The 27163-nt window shown below is 39.1% G+C and overlaps 3 protein-coding genes and 1 non-coding gene across 5 annotated transcripts; 2 read left to right on the plus strand and 2 right to left on the minus strand.

The window, feature by feature from the left end:
* The first annotated feature begins 1697 nt into the window (after positions 1-1697).
* abracl (ABRA C-terminal like) lies at positions 1698-7081 on the plus strand. The gene is made up of 4 exons (XM_026143360.2): positions 1698-1750; positions 2437-2547; positions 4137-4202; positions 4691-7081. The coding sequence occupies exons 3-4, from the start codon at positions 4142-4144 to the stop codon at positions 4873-4875; spliced, it is 246 nt and encodes an 81-aa protein (XP_025999145.1). The 5' UTR covers positions 1698-1750; positions 2437-2547; positions 4137-4141; the 3' UTR covers positions 4876-7081.
* A 1689-nt stretch (positions 7082-8770) lies between these two features.
* heca (hdc homolog, cell cycle regulator) lies at positions 8771-21107 on the plus strand. Of its 2 annotated transcripts, none has more exons than XR_013901704.1 (5): positions 8771-9197; positions 12721-13783; positions 15391-15609; positions 17919-18073; positions 20592-21107. XR_013901704.1 is itself a non-coding variant. In XM_026142889.2 (5 exons), exons 1-5 carry the CDS (start codon positions 9059-9061, stop codon positions 20754-20756), a joined length of 1689 nt encoding a protein of 562 aa, XP_025998674.1. In that variant the 5' UTR covers positions 8771-9058; the 3' UTR covers positions 20757-21107. The 2 variants fall into 2 exon arrangements, 1 of the variants encoding a protein (XP_025998674.1); XM_026142889.2 differs by having other exon boundaries at positions 15391-15557.
* A 1555-nt stretch (positions 21108-22662) lies between these two features.
* mtif3 (mitochondrial translational initiation factor 3) lies at positions 22663-25417 on the minus strand. Its single transcript, XM_026143567.2, has 4 exons — positions 25287-25417; positions 24192-24660; positions 23556-23707; positions 22663-22944 (listed from the first exon to the last, which is right to left on the minus strand). Exons 2-4 carry the CDS (start codon positions 24649-24651, stop codon positions 22696-22698), a joined length of 861 nt encoding a protein of 286 aa, XP_025999352.1. The 5' UTR covers positions 24652-24660; positions 25287-25417; the 3' UTR covers positions 22663-22695.
* A 1673-nt stretch (positions 25418-27090) lies between these two features.
* On the minus strand, positions 27091-27163 carry trnav-uac (transfer RNA valine (anticodon UAC)). The gene has a single exon. It is a non-coding gene; the product is annotated as a tRNA-Val (tRNA).

The raw sequence follows: 27163 nt of genomic DNA on the forward strand, positions 1-27163 counted from the left end.
ATGACGAACTTTGGATTGCAGTTCTTGCTGCCAAGGGTGGCACAACCAGTTATTAAGTTAAGGGGCAATTACTTTTTGAATGGAAAAAAAATGAAATATTTATGTTAAAACTGCATTTTATTTTTACTCAGGTTATCTTTGTGCGACATTAACAATAGTTTATTAATCTGAAACATGTAAGTGTAACAATTGCAAAAAACTTGAAGATATTTGACCCTAGGTATTTAGAATCAGATAACAAATGTAAAAATATTTATGATTAAAACAAAACATGCAATTTTGTGCAGTTATTTTTGTTTAGGATAAAACCACAAATGGATGACAGAAGTTGTGGCATATTTCTGTGTAAATCTGTGCTCCACATTAAGCCCGAGGCCTCATGTTTGTGGCATCTTTGTATTTATAAAGGAAAACGCCCAATTTAACTTTTACAATCGGTAACAATTAAATTGAGCAGTCTTTCCCTAAGTCTTATCATGTGGGAGCCTTTTAAAGAAAGATAAGAAAAAAATCTGATGTAATGACATCTGTTCAGATTTTCCATTAAATGTTTCAATTTAACTAGTGAATCATAAATGAGATAATTAATTGTCAAGTTCTGTCACTGGTGTCAAACACTCAAAGCATTTTCTAAAAATGGAATAGAAGTTTTCTTTTATAGCGAAGTCACACTCTATACACTTCCGGTCTCAGTTCAGGTTTCTCATGAGATAGCTTGACACTTCGCGACGTCCGAGTTAGCGCGAGCTTGCTTGGGCTCGGGGACCCGGATGAGTAATTTCCAAAATAAAAGCTGCACTCATATCATGGTTTATAATTGATAGAGACGCGACTTGATACTGCAGTGGCTATACAGATGTACATGTCCCCCCCCCCCCCCCCCCCCCCCCCCGCAAATAAGTCGCCCATTGTTGTTGTTTTTTTGTGTCTGATATTCTGACATTTAACTCCAATGATTAGTTGTGTGGCCATTTGAAATGTTTTCACACATAAAGTCGTTTCTTGGAACTATGTAACAAAACAATAAATTGTTTTCTATTTATTTCACTCTCGTTCTTGTTGGAACCGTCTTGACGTCTTGGTGACACATTTGCAACAGTCAGCTACTTGGGGGAAAAAAACCCTTTTTAAGATCTGCTTCTCACTAGTTCTGTATAGTGCTCTTTAAACATAAAATAAAATAAAGAACATGTTAATTAAACTGCATTTTGATACATATTTTTAATAAACTTGTTGAATAACTGCAACTTTTTGGGGCCCTCTGAGTTTTTATGCCTTTGCTCGGTTAGTAATCCTTCACATATGTAATATTTTCCATTGTTCTAAACACTATGACGATGGAGTCACTGCTTTGTTATTTGCAGTGCATGCATAAGAGGTATAGGGATGGGGTGGAGAAGAATAGAGTTCAATGTGCAGAACAAAAAGTAACAGCATTTGGAGTCAGCACACTATTCTAACAAGCTCTTTCTGTGTTGCAATGGGACTTGTGTTCGCTGAGCACCTGTGTGTTTCTTGGAGACGCAAGAAATAGTTTGGAGAGGCCGAAACGTAGGACAACACGCGGTCTCCTGCCTCTTCAATACCTTATATGGGCCACAGCCCATCAAACTATCGGCAGCGTGTCACGATGAAGTCAGATGAGCGCTCGTGTTGCCTTCATATGTTGTAGGGAATTTGTCACATCTACTCAAATTAAGCCAGTAAATGAAAACAGTTGCACATTTTCACAGCATTCCACTACGAGTAGGTAATTATTAGTTAATCGCGGAAATGTCTGAAATTTGTGGCTTGTTGGACAAGAGCTTCTGTACTTCTGATTTATGGGGGGAACATTATACACATTGTAAACTGCAGTTTGTGGGGAATAGCATACATTTCGTGACTTTACAGCATACAAGGAGTGTCCTCAAGGGAACTAGCTTTTGAACTAGAGTTAATAATTACCTCATTTAGAATATAAACCATTACTGGATTTGTTTACGACCTAAGTACTAGTGTTGGCTCCCAAAACAAAATATTGGTTGGGCTCTATTGTGAAGGGATTTTTGTTGTTGTTGTTGTCTTGTGTTTTGTTGTAGAATACTTTGATCCTAAGGTAAAGACATCTCAGGACATCGGGTACAGATCTTTAAATTGCTCCCACAGGTCAATTACAGCTGTGTGTACTTAAAAAAACAGGCTTAAAACAGGTGTGACAACTTCTATCTTATGTGTTTGTAAAGTTTTTGTTCTGTTATTTTTATTGCCTGGAGACATTGTAGAGCTTCACACATGTGCTATATAAATAAACACTAACACTGCATTATCTTTACATGCATATTCTTACTAAGATAACTTAGTGATCTCATGCTTCTGTTTAATATTCTTATTTTTTGAATATTAAACACATTCACTCCGTTCGTTTTACACCACTTTGTTGTTCCATTTCTAAAGGGTGGAGTTCTCCGAGCGCACTCTGAACGCAGCATCATTTTCCACCGGTGCCGATTCATCAGAAAGTCGTCCCTCACCTCATTACAAGCAAAAACAAGCCCAAGTAATCAGGTAAAATTCATATCCTTGTGTCGGTGTTATATTCGCTTGTGTTACATCGGTTTCCATCATTTATTCCAACCGTTCATCGGTCTGAATAACTCCTCGCTCCCCTCTCAGCGGAGGATTTGTCGGATGTTAGAAGCTAATCATACCGGCGAGCTCACATCTGCCACTCAGAGGAGTCTTTTCTTTTGCACCTGAAGTCGCGTAAAACATCGCCGAGCTGCTAATATTATTCAGCACTTGAGAATGTCTGCACATCTCTGAAATAAATCAACTGCAAGAAGTATTTATTAGCAGGTTTGGCTAGCCGTGAACGCTAATCCCTTACTTCCGCATTGATGAGTCCGCCCTGCTCGTGTTGGAGCTTGTTGCATTGCTGCAGTCAGTCCTCCTTTTATATGTTGTACTCATACCGAGTGCCTTTATATGTGTCTGATATATATATAATTAAATTGCATTTATTTATGGGTTTACTGGACTTTGAGTTTGTTTTCTTTTAATGAAAGTCCCCCAGCTCCCAAAACACCCTTCAAAAAAGGAACAAAATTGAAAAAACGCCTTTCTGATAATCCCAATTTCATGATTAGAATAAATGTTAAGACTTTTGTCTAAAATGTAAAAAAAAAAGAAAGGAAAATTTGGCGCATATTTATTGACGAAATACAGCTCTTTAACTTTAATTACTGCACTTGCTGTTAAATCTAGCCTTGTTTTTCCAAAGTCAGAAAATTCCTCTACTGGTGGATGATCACTCAATAAATCAGTCAGATTTTGTTCAGATGACACCAGGTATGTCTGTTTACAGTGCTACACGGATGTTTATTAGACAAAAAGTAAGTACCGGTAATGTGTAATGGTAAGACTTTCAACGTGTAAAAAGAAAAAAAAACAGATCTAAAATTACATAAAAAATGGCCTGTAAGTACAATAGAAGACATTAGACAAAATAAAATGCATCACAGTGCATAGACTTCATTGTGCTTTAATGCACAATAATCTATAAGCTCTACTCATTGATTTAAAAATGTAAGGTAGATCAAATGTAACAAATCTACAGATTAGATCAAATGAGGAAAGTGTAAATAGAAATAAATTGTCTGTTTACCATATTCAATCAAAAGCTGGGCTGAAGATGTTTAAAGATTTCAACACTTCAGCTGCTCTCTTTCTCTACAACAGACTGCTTCGTGACTCAGAGTGTAAAAGTTAAAAAATCTGCCTCCTCAGCTGTGTTGTCGTGCACTTTGGAACTACTCACAGGATGTAGCATCCATACTGCACCCTACGCACTGAGGATGTGAGACATGAATACTGGAGCAAGAAGACCATCAGGGGCTTTTAAAAACAAGTAAATAGATTTTAAAATCGATGTAGGAGCTGACAGGCAGCCAAGTTTTATGTAGTCTGGCCAAACGCCCTGGCAGCAGAGTTATAAATCAACCATAATAATCTAAAGCACTGCAGTAGTAAATAGACAAGTTGGGTCAGAATTGTGCAATACAGGTTTAATTGTTTAGTTTCATGTCTAGTGCACTCAAAACCGTGATGTCAGATTTAAAGCTAATGCAACTATTTGCATTTTGTTTCGCCTGCAGCAACAATGAACGTCTCCCATGAAATTGATTTGCTGGTTCAAGAGATCCAGCGACTCGGCAGTAAAAGTAAGTCAAAACTGTCATTGTATATTGCTGAATGACATGGTTTGCCTTGAAGTACTTTGATATATTATCCCATGAGCTTTAATAAACAACAATCATGCAGTCATCCAGTGTTGATTTGTGGTTCTGACCACTTCTAAAGCAGGAAACAAATAAACTCAGAGTTATGCCATTTGCAGCAGGGGTGTGTCAAGGTTTTTTGGAAACAGGGTGGCACTGCCACGTTTGTGGAGGGTGGCCTCTATAAACACGGCAGTGGATCAAACCACTCTGAGTTAATGCAGGTGTGTCCATTAGTTATTTTACAAATACACATAATAGGCATGAATGTCTGTAATTGTGGGGATCAATTGAAATGATTTGGTACTTTAATTGGAGTAAAAAATTAGGTTGTTTCATTTTATTTTGAAATTGAATTGAGATTGAAATCGCTACAGTCATTTTAATTGACTGCCCGAAGCTGTAACGATCATTTAAATCTCTTATTTCAGACGCTGACGGTAAATGTAGCGTAAAGTTCGGGGTCTTGTTTAATGACGACCGTTGTGCCAACATCTTCGAAGCGCTGGTGGGCACCCTGAAGGCCGCCAAGAAGAAGAAGGTGATCGATTTCCAGGGGGAGCTGCTTCTGCAGGGCGTCCACGACAACGTTGACGTCATCCTGCTCCAAGAATGAGAAGCCGGTGTTGGGATAGGACAGCCTTCTAGCAGCTGCGGATCTTTCCTTCACAAGGCTCAGTATTTGAACTGAACTGCAATAACCAATCGGATTTGACCTAACAGTACACCGGCAGACTCAGCTGGCATGTCTGCATAGGATTGTTTTGTTTTTTTTGCTTTCTATGTGACAAATTAAGTAGTGATTTTGACCACAGATCAGGAATATAATACTTTGTGCTAATGCATTCACTTGCCTCTCTACAGTTTATTATCATAACCTGAGATGACCCACAGGACAGCATGCTCACTAGATTTAGCTGCTTTAGCAAACTACTGTACACTTTTCATTTGCTCTCTCTAATTGTTTGTGACTGATACCAAGCTGCACTAGGCTAATCCTCCCTTTGGTAGTGGGAGTTACGACCTCATTACTTGGTGCGTGTAACTGCTTTAAAATCTTGTCCAGCTCTGAGACAAAGGGTAGTGTGTGCTCTCCAACTGTGCCACCAAACGGCCATTCCAGTAATTGTTTACACAAGACATGTCTACTACCTCTTATTTGCCCAGGGCTTTTGGAAATTCAAGAACATCTCCGTGATAGAAACTAACTAAATGACAGCTCAAGTGCATTAAAAAAAAACAACAAAAAAACCCACTTTTTTTTTTGTACTGCGATGTGCTAAAGTCGTTTTTATTCCATCTTTTTATACGTAGTCATTAGTGAAATTTCTCTGCTAAACAAACTCCAAAAAATTGCCTTTTCATAGAAATAGCTGATGAGCAATGGCGAATGTATTTTTTGTGCAGTTTTTATTAATGTATAATTACAGGGTGATTGGTGCCAAATGCTAAAGGTGACTCAGGACCAAAACAAAGCAACCAAAATCTGTTTAACTATCGTGCTGCGGCTTAAATTAGAGATACAAAAGGTGCATTTGCAGTTTTGTTAGTTTCTTTAATTTTAGCACTGTTTTGTACTGTAGGTCAAACAAAACTTAGCAGACCAGGCATGACCACTCTTATATCAAAATTCAGCAGTTATAGGTGATTTATTCTGTTTTAGCCATTTTTGTTATCAGTTTTTCTGAAATATCATCAACAGCCATTCCTGGCCCACTATGGAGGCCCAAAGCAGTTCAAATTAATAGAAAAAGAAAATTGTGAGTTAAGTAATTTCCTGAATAACTATTGATATGGTTGATTTAAAACAAAAAACAGATGTTTGAAATCAGCATGGAGTATTAATCAAATGGTAATTCCTATTCATTTTGATTTGGAGCAAAGGCAAGACACATCCGGTTGTAAGCTAGCCCGCTTCTTTCTACTAATAAGAGAGTTTATTCTGACTGAAAATTTGGGAAAATATTATTCACAATGTTCTTGTTTTACAACTGCATCACTCTTTCCTGGTGGTGTCGATGGACAGACAAGACACAGCCATGAAAAATTACATTTGCAAATCTTTACAGATAAATTCCTTTGTAAACTAAAATTTAGTTTACAAAGTTTAAACACAATTTATCTTAGTTAAGTCATTTAATGTAAATTAATATCGTTTTGAGCACTTTGGACCTCCATACATTTGGAAAATCTTGAAGCTGTTTGAATGTGTAACATCTTGTAGCTGACACCTCTTTAATAAAGTCATATCCTTTTTTTTCTGTTTTAAAATTAGGCCTCCATCATGTTATCAGTCACATTTTTCTGCTTCTCGTGATGCGAAGCTGGTTATCAGCCTTGTGAAACGACACCTGGTCTGCTAGTTTTTTTGACCCATGTCACGTTCACTGCTGTTGTGTCAGACTTGCTAAATATTTTACATTCAGGTGTATTTGTTTAAGCTTGACTTGAAATGTGTATTTCTCTCTTTCTCAGTATCAATGGCACAAATGGATCCAGCTCGATTATGAATGAAACTAAACTGTAACCTGATCACAGAAACGTGCTGCTTGCCATCCTGCTGATGCTCAGGCGTGACTTTCGGGTGACTTTCGAAGCACAAATGCAAATTACAAGCGAACGTTTGGCAGGAGGGAGAACGTAATGATCACTGCCGAGCCAATACCTCGAGCCATTTCTGTGAACAAGTGGGACGCCTGTGTGATGTGTTCAAGTGTGTCATTACTGTGTTTTCTATTGGCAATAACACATTCCTACAAGAGGTTTGTGTTACTGTGGAATACATTCCAAGGAATAAAATCTTTACATGCGAAGCCTTGAAACTTCTTTGTTGTTTGTTTCCTTGTGTGTTTTATGACTCTAGATGTTAAACTGAGGAAGATACTCATCTAAGCACTGTAATAAAAGATTGTGTAATGGTTTATGGGCCACTATGGTGTGGTGTGAGAATACTGTGGTAATGGCAAACTTATTAGCATCATTATGAAAACATTTGTTGCTTGGGGTGTTGACTGTAAGCTGAATTATAGCATGATGGCTGCTGTTTCATAAATCATCTTTAGTCAGGTTTTACCAGCTTTGAGCAGTACCCTACAAGCAAGGTCTGTAAATTGTCTGATTTATGAATGGAGTCTGGTTCCTGCTGATAACATATTCTCACTTCATTTCAATCAATCTTTTCATTCATCCCTGTTGTAAATTATCTGATTTAATTACTTATATTGGCATACAGATTCAGCGAGTTACACATTTACTGCACCCTTGAATACTGTTTTGCTGTGAAGCTGCACATTCAGGTATCCTGAATGAGGCAGTGATACTTCCCCACATGTATGTGGTGCTGATTACTTCCCATCCTCTTCTATCGTTCACTTTAGTGCCAACTGAGGCTGCCGCTTCATGTAAATAGTTAACCAGAGGCTGTGTAACGTGTGTGTGTTTTAATGATCACCATTTATGCTTATCTATGGAGATAAGTATACATTTACAATGCTATTGATAGCACTGATAGTTACTATTGTTGTGAACACTTCAATAGCAACTTGGAGAATGAACTTTCCCATAACTGTAATCTCGAATTGGCATAATTATTTTTTTTAAATGAAGCATTAAGTGGGGAAATTTTGAGGATGGGTGATGACGCTGGAACACTGTCATAACAGCACTGTAGACAAATAAAAGTACTTTTATAATGAGGTATAACAAAGGTACTGACAAGTAACAAATTACCGTATTCTCCTAGCTTAGAAATAACATAATTAATTTACTAATGCTATCACAGTCAGTCAAGAATCTGATTAATTTTTAAACTACTCGGCCACATGTGTCAAACTAAAGCATAGTTCTTTGCAAATGTAAATCTGGCCCACCAATTCATTCAAATTCTGAGAAACAGCAGCTAATTTGTAGTTTTTAGGGTTATTTTCTGTGCATGTGGCTTCACACTGGAAAGGTGGGCTGTATGGTACATTTAAACTATTTATTTATTTTACTTATTTTGGTGAAATTCACCATAACCATGAAATGGTCAGATTCAGGCTTTTGCCTTTAAGAAAGATATGAAAAAAAGATTCTTTATTTAGTTTTTAAAAATAAATAATGGCTAAGTAAGCTATGATAGGACAATTAGGGAAAAAATTAAATTAACAATAACAAGTATATAACAAATGGCTTGAGAAAGTGGTAGAGTACATAAGGCAATAGTATATAATGTGACATAAAACTATAGCTTAATGAAATTAAATTTTTTTTTAATTAAAAATAAATACAGTACAGTAAAATAAGTATAGAGAAAGATATTATATAATAATATCATATGGTGTGAAGTTGAAGTAACTTTTAAGGCTTTGTTTTGCTAAGACCTTTCTGTGAACTTTCTATGTATGGGGAATAAATCTGATACCTGACTAAAAACCGAAACATGCCTTTAGAGGCAGCAAATTCCGAGCTTTCCCACGGGACGCAAACGCAGCCTAAATCGCTGACGGTCAACACTAGGGGGCGGGGTCCCGTGACGTCAGGGGGTGGAAGAGAACAGCAGAGCAGGAATCAAAACAAGAGACGGACACGCCTTCGCTCCTAAAGGTTATACCAGCTTATTTCTTAGACCTGCTGCACTAAATTCAACCCGCCGTGCAAGAAGAGGCCCAAAAGCATCACCACAAAGAGAAAAGCCCGCATTAAAAACAAAGCACTGCAAGGGTCCACTGCTGAAATGGAGTCCACAGAAATGTCAGACAGCGCTGACAGGAGCCGTTGATAGAGGTCGAAAATAACACTTGACACTCGAATCCTGTAAAATGCCCAACCAGAAGAGCAGCAAGGGAAAGAAAAGCAAACGCACGAACAGTAGCGGAGATGAGCAGGAAAATGGAGCCTGTGCGGCCGTAACAGGAGGCGCGGCCGCGGCGGCTGCACCCAGGAGCGAGCGCTCAAGTGGTAAGAGAGGAAACGGACGCAGATGTAGTGAAGTTTGGTGATGCTGCCTTCCTGCCAGGGGGGAAGCCCTGTCTGTCTGTCTGCACGACTGTGACATACGTTCACTGCAACGGTGCAAATGTCTCGATCCCCCCCCATCCACTTGTTCCTTGCAGCTCAAGCCCAAACTTCGTTTAAAATGTGCGGCATTACGGTTCCGTGAATAGTGGCAAACATGGGCCACATTTGTCGAGCACGATTTCAGGCCTTGCATAATTGTAGCTGTTGGAGTAGCTATTGCTCAACTGCGCTTAAATCGTGGTTGGGAAACTGATTTTCTATTATTTTTTAAAGGTCATTCGGGGTTTGTGTGGGCACAGGACGAATGCCGAGCAGGCGGCAAAGCAGTTGAAATATTGCTGAAGTAGTAGGTGTTACTTAATGTGTCGGATTTAAGGCGAACTTGACAGCGGCTGTTGGTGTTTCTTAAGTCGATTGTGGTCGCAGTTTGTTATTGGCTTCAGAGGTGGATGATGGGAGAGATACGAAATCGTGAAATTTATGAATGGAGTTCGGCTCCTCGGAACTCCTCTAGGAATATAAGGGATTATCGCCCGTGAATGTGACGCGCAGCGCCGTCAAAAGTGGCCATAAGAGGTGTTAACGACACAGCGCGACCCTTCTTTTATTTCTTTGTCTGCACGTGCACGTCAGTGATCGCGGGCTCTCTCGCAGGCCTCAGCTGTCTTTTCCTGACGGGCACCTTGTCCACAACAGTTTTTCGGTTGTGGCCTTCCTCCTCCAGGGTAATACTGACAGCTCACCGCTTGTGTGCGCACTCAAGTTCAAATGCAGTCCACACGGACGTGGAGCTGCTGGAGGTGCGTGCATTCATACAAACTGTACAGATTAAACAAAGCTTGAGACTGGAAACCACTTCACAGCAAACCTCATCTTAACTGTCAGGTATTGCTAGTGCAGCATTACACATCCAGTGACAACAGATTGTTCTTATGGTGTTATAAGACTAAGTAAAGCCCTGCTTTAATTTTTTTAAAAGGGAAAGCAAAGCACAAATCGGGATTTTTACCGTGTAACTCATCAGAGAAACTTAACGTATATACTGTACAGGTAGTTAGTAATTACACTTATTTATTTTTTTTAGTTCAGAGTGTAAAGTGCATGTTTGCAAAACCAGAAGGTAGGCGGTTCCAAGAGGGGGTTTGGGCCTTTTAACAAAAAATTACCTTTTTGCTGTCATCTATCTTTTGCAGCAGGTTTCCCCAGATGTGGATTAAGCCTGTTCCTGCACTAAAAAAGAAAATTCATTGAAGACCTTCACTGAAATAAGTTTATAGTCTAGGACTAGGTTTATGGTATGAAAGATGCCTTTAACTGGAAGTTACAAAATCTCTGCAAAGCTCTTGTTCTGCGGATGCTGAAGCCTGAACACACTTGTAGACACCAGAGTGATACACGGTGCTAAAAGTGGATTGTTTTCTGCTGTGTGGTGAGTTAGAAAGTGAAGAAGAAGAAGAAGAAGAAAGCCCTGCAATTGTACCGGAAAAGGAAGGAGGAAACTACCCCCCCACACACACACACACGCACACACACACACAGTGTATTATCATGAGCTACTCCTCTCATAGAGACCGTGTGGCCACATTTTGTTTGATTCACATCCAGATTTGAGAATTGGCATCCTGTGAATAGAGCTGCTCACAGGATGGCCTACTTGAATTTCATAAATAGATGCAGAAGAGGCAGCAAGGACACCGAAAGCACCCGTTTAACATTTTCACCCCATGTTGTGTCTGTTTGCGATGAAGCTTAGGATGGAGAATCGGAGGGAAAATGTCACCCAAAATGCATTTGTGCTGAAGACATGAATAAATTGTTGCCTTTAGTATTTCAGCTGCACATAATGGTTGATTAAAATAAAATAAAAAAAAATAATAAAAATCCCAAAGTGGTGTATTCAGTTTGTGCGAAAGAAAACCCCACAACTCTCTTCAGTTTCTAAAAATTCGAGACACCGAAAAAGCTTTTAAGAAGCTGAAAGCGTCATAAGTGCAGTTTATGAAAGTAAAATTAGCTTCTAGGGTTTGCTGTTGTTTTGTTTACTTAATTTGAAGACTTCTTCTTAGGCTCTTGTGCAGTAAATGAATAGTAAAAGTTACCACTGGATTAAACAATGCTGTAGTTTAATGGTTAACTTGTAATTAGAATTTTCTCTGGAGGACAAAAGGTGCCAAACTAAAACAATTGAATTATTTGAAAAATTAAATGGAAAACCGAATAAGCTGGAGAGTCAAAGTGAAGGTAAATAAGGAGGAAATTAAAAGAGCAAAAATACTATGTCACATTCTATAATATAAATAATGCCTACACATATATTAATTCAGTAAATAGCAAATCAGAATGTTTATTAATACTTTTATTCATTTATCTTTAACTTTAGCTATTTCCAATCTTCATATTTTAGTTTTATTTTATGTATTTTACATTAACAGATTTATTGTTTGCAGTACTTGAGGTTTATTAGAAGAGTTAAAGAAATAAAATAGGCTGTAGACTGAAAAGAGCAAAGTCACCCTAATTTTGATTGGCTAGGTTACATTTGTTGTCAAATATCTGATAGGCGTAGATCAATGTCGTCATATATCAATCTTCAAAATAACATTTGAAGATTGGCTTGAGAGGCGAGCCTGAGATGGTTTGCAGAAGAGGGATAGTGAGCATACTGGACAAAGGATGTTGAATGTGGAGCTGCCAGGTAGGAGAAAAATAGGAGGATTAATTGATGTAGCGAAGGAGGACATGCAGAAGGTTGGTGTGATAGAAGAAGATGCTTGAGAAAAGGGGAGCTGGAGGAAGATGATCCGGTGCGGTGACCCTCAAAATGAGCAAAAAAAGATGTTCACATTTGGCTTCTTTCTTTGCAAAATAGAGGTTAAACCTGCATTTGTGGATGGCATGATGAACTGTATCCCTGAATAATGATTTCTGGGGTAGTTCCTGAGCCAATGCAGAAACATGGTTGTTTTTAGCAAAGATTACGGTCATCAAATATTGATTTTCAGCCTCGTCTCTTCCACACACAGATTTCTACAAATTCTCTGTATCTTTTGAAAATACTCAGTACTGTACATTATGAGATGTTCACACTTGTCACAGTTTTATGTTGAGGAACATTCTGAAATTGTTCCAGACACAGTAGACACACTTATTTGCAGAGTGGTGAACATCTGTCCATCTTTTACTTCTGAGAAACTCTCAAAGATGCTCTTTTTATACCCAGTCTTGTTACTGTCCTGTTGTGTTCCTCCAGGGGTTTCTCTTTGGTACTTTCCCCACCTTTTGTTGTCTCAATTTAAACCTTCAATATGTTTTGTATGCTTTGTTGTGAATAAGATATGGGTTTATGAGATTTACAAATCATTGCGGTCTGGTTTCATCTACATTGTACACAGCTTTTAAACTTTTTATGAATTTGAGTTATAAATAAATTCTTTTCCCTCCTCTCTTCTCTCTGTTCATTCAGAGGCCCAGTGTGCAACCCCTCTCGGCTGCAGCCTGAGCCGTGCCATTGATCTGGAGAAGGACGACTGCCAGAGGGTTGTTTGCAACAGCGAGCTCTGCCCTTATGGCAACTGGATGCATCTACAGTGTTTCTACGAGTGGGAGAGCTCCATCCTTGTCCAGTTCAACTGCATCGGCCGTGCGCGGTCCTGGAATGAGAAGCAATGCCGACAAAACATGTGGACCAAGAAAGGCTACGACCTAGCCTTCAGGTTCTGCTCCTGCCGCTGTGGCCAGGGTCACCTGAAGAAGGACACCGACTGGTACCAGGTGAAACGCATGCAGGATGAGCGTAAGAAGAAATCGTCGGAAAGGAGCTCAGGCAGGACTGGAGCCAGCGGAGGGGCTTCAGGGTCCGGGGATGGGTTTTTTGAAGAGCCCAAGAAAAGCAAACCACTTGGAGGGGCTGTAGGAGGAGCCAAACTAGCTAATAGGGCCTCTAGTCAGGAGATGCCTCGTAGACAATCAGTTGATCGACAGAACTCCACAGAGAGAGGTGGAGCAGCAGGAGGAGGGGGATATGCAATAGGAGGGCCTTTACCTTTTGGGCCTCCTCAGAAATCTCCATGTGACTCCCCGGGACAGTCTCCTCCTACTGGCTTCACCTTCTCCCCCACTGCTGCTCTCGGATCGGGAGGTGGGGGAACAGGTATGCGGGGTTCCCGTCAGCTGGGAGAGTTCTTCAAATCAGCCGTCCACATGGACGCACAGAGGAAACACCTGTTGGTTGGGGGATCTCTCGGTCGGAGCGGAGGCTGCTCCCTGGGAGCCTCTGGCGGTGCAGCTGGTGCTCCTCACTTAGATGCAGGGTCTGTCCTGCCGCTACAGCTATCCTTTACCCTCCCGCTTCATCACCGGCTCACCTCTGGCAGTGTGGGTGATGGTAGCCACCCTCACCCGGTGCAGTTCCTGAGGAGGCTGGACCTCTCGGAACTCCTCACCCACATCCCGCGCCACAAGCTCAACACCTACCACGTCCGCATGGAAGATGATGCCCAGGCAGGCCAGGGAGAGGAGCTGCGCAGGTAGGGCTTTTGGGAAATAATATAACAAATCTATTTCTTGCAACATTTCTTGAACACTAAACTTGCGACACAGTGAACACATGGTGAAAGTGATCAATCTGAAATGTTTATTTTGCATGCAAATCTTGAAACTTTAAACATATTTTTTAATCAAAATGCTAAATAAAACTCAGAACTTTTAAACCTACCAGATGTGCCCATGCAATGCACGTGATTCACTGTCAGACAGGCCAGGTCCTATATTCATGTGCTTAGTACAGGTAAAGAACGAGCAGGCTGCACACAGAGCAGGTCGTCACATTCACAGCTGCTTGTGGCACATGTGGTTTTAATATATTGTAACTGCAGCATTTTGCAGTTATAACATCATATAACCACACAGCGGTTAAAGTTGCAATATAATTACAGCATTTGCACAGCACTCATTCATGTATACATTTACATGCAGTACTGTGCAAAAGTCTTAAACCACCTCTTATCCTTAGATAAGACCTAATCTTTTTCAGAGAAAGGCTTTTGTTTGTTTGTTCATTAAGCTTAATACTGAACTATGACTTGTTCAAATTTAAAATAGGCATCTAGCCCAGTGACCCAGTTGTGTCTACACACAATAGACGATTTAAGAAACACAAAATTTTTAAATTATATCTTTGTTACTAGCAGACTGTCACAAAAATGCATGATTTGTTCCAATTTATTTATTTGAATCTATAAAAAAATTCTAAGATAGCGCAGCTTGATAGGCATAAAGTATTACTTTTGTACAACAAACAGCTATTAGCTGAAAACCTGGCATATCACAGCATGGTGTGAAGTGTGTGCCTAAAAATATTGAGGAAAATGGACAAGATGAGGTCAAAAAAAGAAGTGACAGGCCTAAAAACGTGGATATCTGAAATGATCTCAAAGGAATGGTGGCTGTCAAGAAGCCATTCTTAGGGAAGGAAAACACAGAGAAGGCTGAGGTACTTCACAAGAGTGATGAATACAAATTTGAATTTGTATGCACTGAAGATGTCAGGACGAAGGTGAAACACTGTGTCTACAGCCATCTGGAAAAACCAAGTGGTGGTGAGGATCTTGTTAAAAGCGATGGAAATATAAATGCTGAATAGTTGTATCAGATTTTGATCTACCATCTGGATCCATCATCCTGAAAGTGTCTGATTGGCGACAGCTTGATAGAATTGTACAAACTGTTGAAATACATATTTATGTTTGCACATCTTTCACTAAATCACTGTGTGTATTTCCAATCTTCCTAACAAAATATAAAGAAACGAGCGGTGGCCAGAGACTTTTGCACAGTTCATCGTTCATATTCAGAAAAAAAAGCTTCTTAAAATGGATCTATGATATGGTTTTCTTTCCTCATACATGCTTCCTCTATTATAATTCTGTACCTCCTGTAAACAGAGTGGCTTATCACTGTTTTTAGCAGAATTTTGACTGCATGCACTGATTAAAACAAAGAAATGATTGTTGATTTAGGTCACGAGATGCAGTGCCACAATCATTTCTGCTGATATCCTACATAGAAGAACTGCCTGAACTTTCAGTGCAAGTGATTTGATGATGGTTCTTCTTACTGTGTCGCCACCCTGTAGGTTCATCCTGTCAGCTCTCAGTGCGAGCCAGAGAAACGTGGTCAACTGTGCACTGTGCCACCGGGCGCTGCCTGTATTTGAGCAGTTTCCTTTGGTGGATGGGACGCTGTTCCTCAGCCCTTCACGCCATGATGAGATTGAGTACGATGTGCCGTGCCACCTTCAAGGTCAGACATGGTTTTAACTGCATGGAATGAGGCCTGTGCTTAATTTGTGGAGGTAAATATTCATGCATGTAAGAGTCTGAGATGTATTATTTGAGTTTTCTGAAATTTCGCTCAGCATTGAGCGGTCTGATTTTGAACAGCAATCTGTCAGAACTTCTGCTTTTTCAGTGGTCGTCACAGTTGCTAACCATCAATTAATCAAGTGTATTTACAATGCCTGGCTAGAAGATAGACAGAAGATTAAAATAGCGGAAGTAGAGGACCTCGCAAGATTTGTTTCATCAGCTTATTTTGCCTTTAATGTATAGCGCCAGGAGAGTTGAGAAAGGGGGGAATGACATCAGATTTGGTGAGGATATACAGCCTGTGTATTGTACATGGGGCAGGGAGAATAGGGAAAAATGTATAACAGAGGCTTCTAACCTCACCCATTTTCTATCAGATTTTTATTTAGTGGTGCAAATTGAATGAAACCTTTAAGTTTACACAGACCTTATTGTGATTAAGCTTCTGACTTGGGCAGTCAAACTCAAAAGTGAGCAAACAAATGTAATAAAGTCGTAATACATCACGCAATCAGACTATTTAGAGTAAAAAAAGATATTTAAACCTTTAAAGGAAATGAAACTGATCTGTGAATCATCTTGTTGTGTACTACGTTTTCAAACTCATGAGAATAAGTTCTTCATTTGTTTTTGTGTATTTGCATGTTTTCCTAATTGGCAGCGCACTGAGAGCTCAGGGTCACCGCCTTGTTAAGACTACCGCAGAGTACGACAACAGGACTGCCGCTAATCATGAAAAATGTATATTCTCAGTGGTTATAAATAAATTATTAGTGCATCATGATGCTCAATTATACATTCCTGCTCCTTTAAAGTGTTTTCAAACTGTGTTTTCCTTATATAAAGAGAAATTGATCCATCAGTAAGCCCAATATTCACTGTGTGAATACACATGAAAGGTTTTCTGCTGGCTTCTGCACAGTCCTACATGAATGTAAATCAGCGTGAAGCTTCTTTGATGTGCTGGCCTCCAAGCTTTGATATGTATGTCCTTGATATGCATCAGTATGAAAGGCTTATTTATTCCATTTTTGCTGCTTTTTGTCAGGCAGAATTTAAATGTTGGTGAAGGAGTAGCTTAATTTCTGTCCAACAGATGTGAAAAAAAAAAGAGTTCAGTTAAATTATACAAGCCATGATACTTTTCTATATTTGAGCTAAAACAGAAGAAGTAAGTAAGAACCCCCCAGAAAACATAATCATAACTCAGGCTTGAACTGTGTGGCAAAAACATGAAGAAGAAGCACTCAGAGAGTTCAAGCCTCCACTAAGACAGCTCACTCTCTGGGCTGTATTTACCTTTAAGGGAATAGTGCAGTAAAAATGACATAAGGGCAGAGTGACAGGTGTTTACTTTGAGTACGCAAACATTATGTAGGAGTAGGTAATGGATATTGATTTGTAAATGTTAAGCGAATAACTTGAGCTCAATATATAATATTATATTTCTACATTATGTTTCTAACTTACTGACTTTAAGATGCAACAATTTTTGGGGTCATTTTAAGAGGAAGGAAGATGTCAAACATAAAAGTCAGGTCAGAGGTCAAATGTGACATGACATTTGGATGAAAACTATAATGTGATATTTAAAATCTATGCCAGTATGATTTTCTAAATGTTTGCCATTACAAGTATAGTCTTGTATAGATACAAGACATTTTATGAAGTCCAAAATAACACAATAATTAGAATCCCCATATATCATCCCCTACAGTATATGCCTTTATATCGTCAGTACAAACAATAAAAGTAAAAAATTGTTTTAAATAGCTTTGTGCAGCATTATTATTCCTTTGGCCTTCAGAACAATCCACTGACCTTGAAGAAGAGGTCAGAGGTCAAATGTAACATTATATTAGAACTCTTTTTATGGTACTTTTTTATATGTTGACAATACACTTCTGATTTTTTGACAAATTTTCACCAATAAATCATTAAGTTAACCCTGAAGACCTCAGTGGATGGAAGTAAAATTTGAATGTATTGTTAACATGACCCCACTCTACACCAGTCCAAAGGTTTTTTTTTTTAATTAATTGAAAACTTTTTGAGCTATCATCATATCACAAATGCTGCAAAAAACAAAAAAGCCTCCTTGGCGGCGATAATAAAATGACTCTGTATAATGCAGTGGAGTGGAAAAACACCAGAGCAAGAAAAAGAATAATATTCATGAAGCAACGTAAAGGTCTGTATATACTGCAGGGATGTGACAGTGGACTTTTGAGGAGGCTTATTGTTTTATTTTATTTTTTTATGTATGATTAATTATTCCTTTTGGTTCTTTCAACAGGCCGGCTGATGCACCTCTACGCCATCTGTGTGGACTGTCTAGAGGGCGTCCACAAGATTGTCTGCATCAAGTGCAAGTCACGCTGGGATGGGAGCTGGCACCAGCTGGGCACCATGTATACCTACGACATACTGGCTGCTTCACCGTGTTGCCAGGTAGAAACACTGAGGGGCATAGAAGAGCATGCTACTGAAATAAATAGAAAAGAAGAAGAAGAGTAATATGACAGACAAAAGCGATAAGAGCAAAAACCAAAGACCTTCCCCGTATTAGTAATTTCTGACAACAAATAGGTACAGTGACATGATGCTTTATCTCTGCTGGGTGTGTAAGCAGGTGTTTGCTAAAGTTATCAATTTATGAGGTGATAGCAATTCAGTGTTGTGTTTACAGCTTTCTCCTCTGCCACTTTGAGCCAAAAAGTTAATTAAAAAAGCTCTAAACCAAATCTAGAGATTAAACAGCTGCAGCTCCTACAAAGCTGTGACCATGTTACTTGCAGATGCCAACATTTGCTCATGGACACCAAAATAACTGTTAGCACCGATCTGACAAAAGTTAAATGATTCAATACCAATTTAAAAAGTCAGACAACGTATAACTCATTTTCTGAACTACTGACTCCACGTTGTTAATATAAAGTTTTGTTTGTCTGACTTGAAATTGGATTATTAAATCTTCCTTTCTGGGGTTAAATAATCTCAATAGAAGCTCCGCTTACCTGCTTTTTAGTGGAAATGGATTGTTTTTGGCTTTGCAAATTCAAATTTTATTGAACATACCTCCCAATGATAACCATGTTTTTGCAGAAATAAAACAAACCTTAAAAAACACTGTTCTAAACTATTATGCACAATAGAGTTTCAAAAAATTTTATTGGTTGTAAAGAACTGAAAATGGTCATTTGTTGAATTTGCAGTATTAGGAGGTCACATTTACTAAAAACCAAAAGCTATTTCTATCAAAAACAAAAGTCCTTTTTTGATATAACCTTCACAAGTCCTGCATCCATTGAACTTGTGAGTTTTTGGAGAGTTCCTGCTTGAATTTCTTTGCAAGATGTCAGAATAGCCTCCCACAGCTGCTGTTTTGATGTGAACTACCTCCCACCCTCATAGATCTTTTGCTTGAGGATGGTCCAGAGGTTCTCAATAGGGTTGAGGTCAGGGGAGGATGGGGGCCACAGCATGAATTTCTCTCCTTTTATGCCCAGAGCAGCCAGTGCCACAGAGGTATTCGTTGCAGGATGAGATGGTGCATTGTCATGCATGAAGATAGGAAGAAACTCTACATACCAGTATTTTGCAGAGGTCATTTTCACACCTTTGGGCATCCTAAAGGGGGCTACCAGCTCTCTCCCCATGATTCCTAACCTTAACCCAGGGTTGCACGACATCCATTAGTTTGGAAGACTGTTTGAAAATGAATCTTGATGTATTTCTGCTTGTGGGAGATGGCATTTTAACAGCTGCTCTCTTAATCTGATGAATTTCTCTGGCAGAAACCTTCCTCATTAACCCGTCTGTGCTGTGAATCAGCCACAAAGTTTTTCACAGTACAATAATCGCTTAAGTTTTTGTGTCGTATTGAATGTATTCATACCTTGTCCAAGGCATTCTACTATTTGACACTTTTCTGCAGCAGAGAAATCCTTTTTTCCCATGTTGCATGGAACCTGTGGTATGCTTAATAATTTGGAACATCTTTTTTAGCTAGTTTTCCTTTAATTGAGCTTGCCTGGCAACCTAATTATGAAAGCTGTCTGAGATTCATATCAGTGATCCAAAGAGCCCTGAGACACAATACCATCCACAAGTTTAACTGAAAACGACAAACTGGATGTTTGCATAATTTGGAATATGGCATATAATATTTTTATTGCATTACCTGCATCTACAAAGTATCTACCAAATAGCAAAAAAACCACAGCATTTGTTTGCTAATTGTAGCGCTTAATTTGTTACTTAATTTGTTACCAATTCATAGCAACAGCTATCCCAAGGCTCTAGAAATGTTAAGGCAATTTTAAACCCCAAAAGTTGGACGATCTCCTACAACCAAGAACTTGGCAACATAGGAAACGAAAAACTCCCTTTTTAACAGAAAGAACCCTGCCGCAGAACCAAGATCAGGGAGCTACAGCCATCCGCTGCAAACTATTGGAGCATGAGGCGAAATAAAAAGGTGAAAAACAGGAGCGTAGAGAGACCGTGAATGACAAAATACAAAACACAAACTACAGGAGAGAGTAGACTGACGTTAATGTCATGAAATAGTGGCATGTAAACACATGGGGAAGAGAAATGCCCATTGCATCATGGAAAGTCCCCTAGCAGCCGGTTTGAGCCTGTCCTAACTATAAGCTTTATCAAAAAGGTGTTTGTCTCCTGAATCCACTGGAAGCTGGTTCCATGGAAGAAGAGCCTAATAGCTAGATAACCTACGCTAGTCTAAAAATAGTGATTGTATTATAGTAGTAAAAGTGCATCCAGTCTGTTATCTAGTTTCACCGTCACTTTTTGCATCTAAAGACCCATTTAAAGCTGCTTGGACCCTTGAATTAACATGATTTTGTCACACTTAGATCCCAGGGAGTCACGAGTGAACCTCCATGCTGATATCTTGCCTCTTTCCAGCCTCTTGTTTGCTGACCTGTGTCCTGTATGTCCTCAGGCCCGTCTCAACTGTAAGCACTGCGGGAAACCGGTGGTGGACGTTCGAGTCGGGATGCAGTATTTCTCCGAGTACAGCAACGTCCAGCAGTGCCCCCACTGCGGCAACCTGGACTATCACTTTGTTAAACCTTTCTCCTCCTACAAAGTTCTTGAGGCTTATTGACAAATGTTGCTCTTGCATGCTAGTTGAGCTGCTTTTTGTTTGTTTGTTTTTTTCTAACACAATCTAGGAAAGATTTTATTTTTTGGGGCCTTAAGGAGGCTTTTAAGTTCTCTCTTTTGATTTCACGATTTCAGTTTTTTTTTAATGTATAGGAAATGTATGATTCTAGTTAGAGAAAAGTTCCATGGCAGTATCTCTGCGGTTAGAGATAAGTGTTGATGAAAGTGTTGCACTGACATTTCAGTCAAGCAAACACATTTATCCGTGACGAGTGAATGTATCTGTATGCCAAATTTACTTTTATTTTTTACCAAAAACAATCTTGAATAAAGCTGAGAGAGATAGACACTGGTGCTGGTTTGGTGTGCTCCTCTTTGTTAAAGCAGCTTTTGATAAGAATATGTTCTATCTTGATTAAAAACGTCATAAATAAAATGTACACCTTTTACTCTATGACAGATTCATCAGTTTATAAGTCTGGTATTACCATGTAGTATGTTCCTATCTGAGCTGTGAACATCTTAGAAAACTTGTACACTACATCCTGAGAGACCAACCTGATGTACACTGTGTCAACGATTTCCACATATTTTTTTCTCCCTTTTAAAAGGATTATGTTCTTCATGACTTTACTGAAGACTTGTAGGGTGTCTGACAGGGAGCAGCCATGATGGAGGTCTTTGTTTTATATATATATATCTATATATATATATATATATATATATATATATATGTGTGTGTATATGTGTATGTATATACATATATATATATATATATATATATATATGTATATATATATATATAAAATCCCATTTTTTAACACTATTCTCGTCTGACAACAAACACTGTCTGCACGCTGCCATCTCTCAAACATAAAATAACCATTTCTTGGTTAAACAAAAGCAACGTTGACTTACTGCACTACCGTGTGGTAGAAACAGGTACAACTGGACCTCAGTTTGATTTCAGCTGATCTCACTTCAATATAGATTTTGGACATGAAGTCATTTCTTCACGTCGTGTTGATGGTTTTAGTGAGTTTTTGCGAATTTAAAATGACTTTTAAACTCAGACATTTACAAAAAGTAATTTCAAGTTCCCGTCATAGCTTCACAATAAGAAAACATTGAAGACATGTTGATTTGCTCAAGAAGATCTTATAAATGAATCCAGATGCAGATTCATCCCGTATCTGGAACGCTGCAGTGTACACATAACTTTAAGTCAAAACCTGCACGTTTCAGCCTCTCAAAAATGCCCTTAATCCATTTATTCATAATTAGAAAACAACAGCCTTCCCCCTCACATGGAGGCCAACAAATAAGATGTATAATTGTTTTTTACTGTTGCATTTCTGCATTTCTCACTGCTTTTATCTGTCTATGTTTGTTTCGCCCTCTGTTCATATTGCTTAATCTTGCTTTTATTGCAAGTGTTTCTTGCTGTATTAGGTCTTTCATTTTTATTGTTTAATTCATACACATTTTCTCCTATTTTAAGTCTTGTGTTTACCTTGTTGTTACCTTGTGTTTAAAGCTATGTTTTATCTGTTTTGAATCGTTTTGTGTCTCTTTTTGATGTCTTTTTTGTCACTTTTGTGTTTATTTTACATGTGCTTCTAGTCATTTTGCCTTTTGGTGGCTGCCTACATGAAATATTTTGTGTATGTCTACATTTTGTGCGTTTGTATCTCATTATGTTTCACTGTTATTTTGTTGTTTGCAGTTTTCTGTACAGTCATTTTGTGGCTCTGTTAAGCAATTTTGCGTTTGTGTTCTACTTGGCCAAAGGTTACATGACAGCCTGGTCTTGTATCCCGTGGGACCTCCATGCCCTGGGTTATAAACTTTTAAACTACAAAGTCTGATTGACGAAACAAGTTGTGGCACTAGGCACAGACTCCAACTTGCTTTTGTGAAAAAGTTTTATTTCTGTCACATCAGTGCTGTGTGGACCCTTGTGTTGTGTCCGTGCTGCCAACAGGAGACGTTTCACTCTGAGCGGCCTCTGAAGTGGAGTTGGCAGGCTGTGCTTCTGCAGCCTTGTTCTTTCCTTTTTGTGACAGTTCCTTTGCTGAAGGCGGTCGGAGGATGCACACGGCTGCTTGGCCATCACGTATCACTTTTGGCCTTGAGACAAATCCCACCATTACTTCCATTTGTTCCACGATTTGCTCCAGAGTGGCATCCTGTGGAAAGAAAACACAAAGATGTTTCTGCATAAAAAGCTTTTAAGGAAGAAAAAAAAAAACCTAAATGTGAAAGTAATTTTTACTGAAATATGAGCAATACTGAGTTTTTACTGAGGATTTTACTTACTCATATTTTACTTTAATTTTTTTTGCTATAAACAGCCCTAAATTGCTGTGCAAAGTTTTGTTTAAGTAATTAAGCAAGACCTACATCTAAATATTTCTGAACCAATAACAGGGATTTAAAATAAAATACATTAGCTTATTGCTAAATAAGCTCCTTACTGTATTTGAAACGACACAGGGGACTTCTCTGAGAAGCCAGAAATTAATCAAGCAAAACAATTAATCTCTAAAACTAATTTTTTTGTTCATCAATACAATTGAATAATTGTAATTTGGCATCTTAATCAAAATAATAGCGTGCTTTGCCCATTTCTCTGCTTTTTTGTGAAATAATGAATTTGAAAATTGACATAGTGGTGGATTAACCACTGCAACCATATATGTATATACATTTGTTATGTTATATTAGTCACAACTCAGACCCTTACTGAATAAAAGAATAATCAAGGAATTCGCTCAGGTTTATAGGCGTTCTTCCTCACCAGGTTAACTGCAGATTCACGACGCACTGCCCGCAGAGTGATCTTCACATGGTGTTTCTTTTCCAGCCAGCTCTCCACCTGCTTCAGCTTTGTGGTGAGGTCATGAGACGCTATGCCACCTGAAAAGCTGAGCTCCTTCACCTGCACAGGAACTGGAGCAAAAAAACAACTATTTTTGGACTTACAGCTGCTTGTCAACCTGTCACCCCAAAAGTGCTTTTCTAAAGTCTATGACAATTTCAAGCAAAGAGCATGACTTTGGTGTAATGTAACTCTTTGTTTCTTGAACCGTCCTTAAACTGACCTAGGTAATGCCTCTTTTCTCATTTCTCAGTTTGTACATCCCCAGTTCCTTTCCTCACATCCTCTCCTGGAGCCTTATTTCCCCAGCGAGGACAAAGAAGGAATGCAAGTAGAGAGAACTGGCTGTGTGCCATGCCTCGTTAATATGTTCAAGGTGAAAACACTTCTGCAAAGGATACACCTGAGCATCCTCAATTATAGCTCCTCTGCCTTACCTCCCCTGTCCTCTGTCCTTCATATACATTTTAGGAACTGAGATATCCTTCAACATAATGTCTGGGTTGAAGGCAGTAGGATAGAGAGGAATGAGAAAAGCATCTGGTAACCATCTACCTGCTTTCGCTTTCTTCTTCTCCCGCATTTTTAGTTGCTCCTCGTGGATCTGTTTGCCGCTCATCAACTGGTAGACTGGTGGGTCTTTGTGCTCACTGAGTAGCACTAACTTGAGACCCTCCTCATCCATCATTCTGATGACATCTGCACGGTGCATGACGCCCAGGTTCTCACCAGCTGCACTTATCACCTGTATCTGACGCTCAGGGATCTTACGGCCGATGCTGCTGATCGAGGCATTTGCTCGGGGATCTTGCTTTTTCTTCTTTGGCGTGGCTGGAGTTTGTTCTGTATTGTGTACTTCAGTGGAGAAAGCAGACTGTCTCCAAGAGGCAGCGATGATATTACATCTTTTGCTGCATATTGTAAATCTTAAGGCTGGTGGCGTATACAAGGGACTCCCACCACACACCGTTCTCACTGCATGGCTTAGCACCCATCTTACACAGCCTGCAGACATATCCTAAACCTTAAGAAAAAAATGATGAGATTATTCGACAGTGCATTCACAATTTAAGAACTAATATCACAAAGCTCAACATCAAACACAATTTAAACATCAATAATTGTCTTTCAAGCGAAAAAAACAGTTTAATTATCCAGTTTTCATAATCGAGCCAGCCTCCATTCGAAAATAGTCGAATTTAATTTTCTTTGCTTGTTTTACTTTTACTTGTTACTGAACAAACCACACAAGTTACGAGTAAAAACACTTTCGGGGTCCCATCTGTCATTCGGGACACATCAGCTTTGTTTCATCGCTTGACTTTGGGCATTTTACACTGGGACAATGGATAGTCTGGCAAACTGGAATGCGATGGTAGCTAGAAAACCTTGATTATTTGCGAAGTATATAAGAGTGAATGTCTTTTAATGAGTGTGAAATTAGCACATAAGTGTCTGGTGTGTTACAGTTCACAGAGAAAAGGAATGCACTTCGGGTTGGATGTCATTAAGTGTCCTAGACAGAGCAGTTTGTCTGTGGAGCCAGCGGGTTACAAACATCAATGCATGCATTAATTAGAGAAGCGCAAGAATCCAGACAGAAACTAAACCTCCCCGTTTTATCTCCTGCAGTGCGTTTTTGCTACTCACTCGTGTCAGTGCCATTTATTATTGCTCTCCGCATCAGGGTGACTACTGTAACTCCTTCCGCCATGCACTTCTTCGTTTACTTTGTTTCAAATAACCCCTATACTGCCCTCATGAGGAAAACCTAGGACACTACACTCAAATCCTTGCTAACACCGATGTTTCTATTTCTTTTGTTTTTGTAATGTCTAATAGCTTTGCTTATGTTGGTAAATGCACTGTAGTGAACTGGATTTATGAGGCTGTTGCACCTTCTCCCTTTTTGACAGATTACAGGGGGAAAAGTCACAACATTAACAACAGTTTAAATTCCTACAATCACCTTTTGGCAAATACTTTTTTGGCAGCTGATCATTTTCCATGCTGTGACTCTCCCGTTCCACTGCATCCTAAAGGTGCTCTATTGGAATGAAATCTGGTGGTTATGGAGGCCATCTGAGTACAGTGAACCCTCAGTCATGTTCAAGAAACCATTGTGAGAATACTGAAACCTTGCAATATGCTGGATGCAGTCATTAGAAGATGGTTACAGTGTGGTCACAAAGAGACGGACATGGTTAGCAACAATACCCAAGGTCGGCTGTGGTGTTTAAAGAATGCTTGATTGGTACTAAGGGCCCTTTAGTGTGCCAAGAAAATGTTCCCCACACACTACACGACCGGCTGCTGTAGCCTGTCTGTTTTTGGTGTGATGTGTTGTATGTTCAAAGATGCTCTTCTGCTGCAACCAGTGGTTAATTCAGTTACTGCTGCCTTCCTATCAAATCAAAGTGATTTTTATTTTCTTCTGCAAATCAGTAAATCTAAATATAGTTTTAATTGTATATGAGAAAATATTTTTGTGACGTTATGTGCTAAGTTGAAGGCATTGTATACGTTTTTGTTGTTCAAATTTAGATTATGAGGAAATGATTAAGACGTAAATCTAAGAGGGTAGGGCTAAATAAGTATATACTTCTGCCTACAACTTTTCAACTACAACTGCATGGAATTATATTATGAAATGTTGGTGAACGTATATGTTTGAAATAAAAATGAACTGAACTGAGCTCTGTTAGAAATCCTAGCAGATCAACAGTTTCTGGAATAATCTGACCAGCCTGTCTGGGACCAACAGCCATGCCATGTTTGAAGTCACTTAAATCACCTTTGTTTCCCAATCTGATGCTCAGTTCGATTCAGTGTTAGACTTTCTGCCACCATCTACTAGAGGCTGACTAAAGTGTGCAACCAGTCTAAGGAGTGTGATTATAGTTTTTGTGAATTTATATGTGACTTGGCAGTAACAGATGTATGCCTGTGTGATGCACTCATGCAGTCTATGGATGCAGTTTGCTAATAAAGCTTGCCAGTTTTAGAACTCAAACATGGACCACATTAAAAAAAAATTGCCCTTGCTTTCAGGTAAAATCAATCCAAATTTACTTAAAACTGCTTTTTAAAAAAAAAAATTGCCAACAGGGGACGAGTCCTGTGGTTATAAAAGACTAAAGAGAAAATGGCCTTTGGCTCATTTGCTTTGTGATAAGAGTAAACACCTTTGCTGATAAGCTTATAGGCTCAAATACTAGTGTCAAGTTTTACTGATTAAAACATGGTATTCATTTTATTATTGGTCCTCATTATTGATAGAGAGGCGGTTACAAATACAAATTTTTATTTGTCACTTACACAGTACAACATATAGCGAAATGCTTCTGTCCTGAACTGCAGGCAGGCTGCGCCTCTCCAGGGCTGGTTTTTAGCATGGTGGGAATTGAACAGGCGTGTATCTTACCACTACACTGTCCAGCTGCTATAAAGTAAGTGGTTCCACTGGGGGTTGAACCCAGGACCTTCTGCGTGTAAAGCAGACATGATAACCGCTACACTATGGAACC

This window comes from Astatotilapia calliptera, chromosome 15, assembly GCF_964374335.1.
Source record: "Astatotilapia calliptera chromosome 15, fAstCal68.1, whole genome shotgun sequence".
Taxonomy (NCBI): Eukaryota; Metazoa; Chordata; class Actinopteri; order Cichliformes; family Cichlidae; genus Astatotilapia; species Astatotilapia calliptera.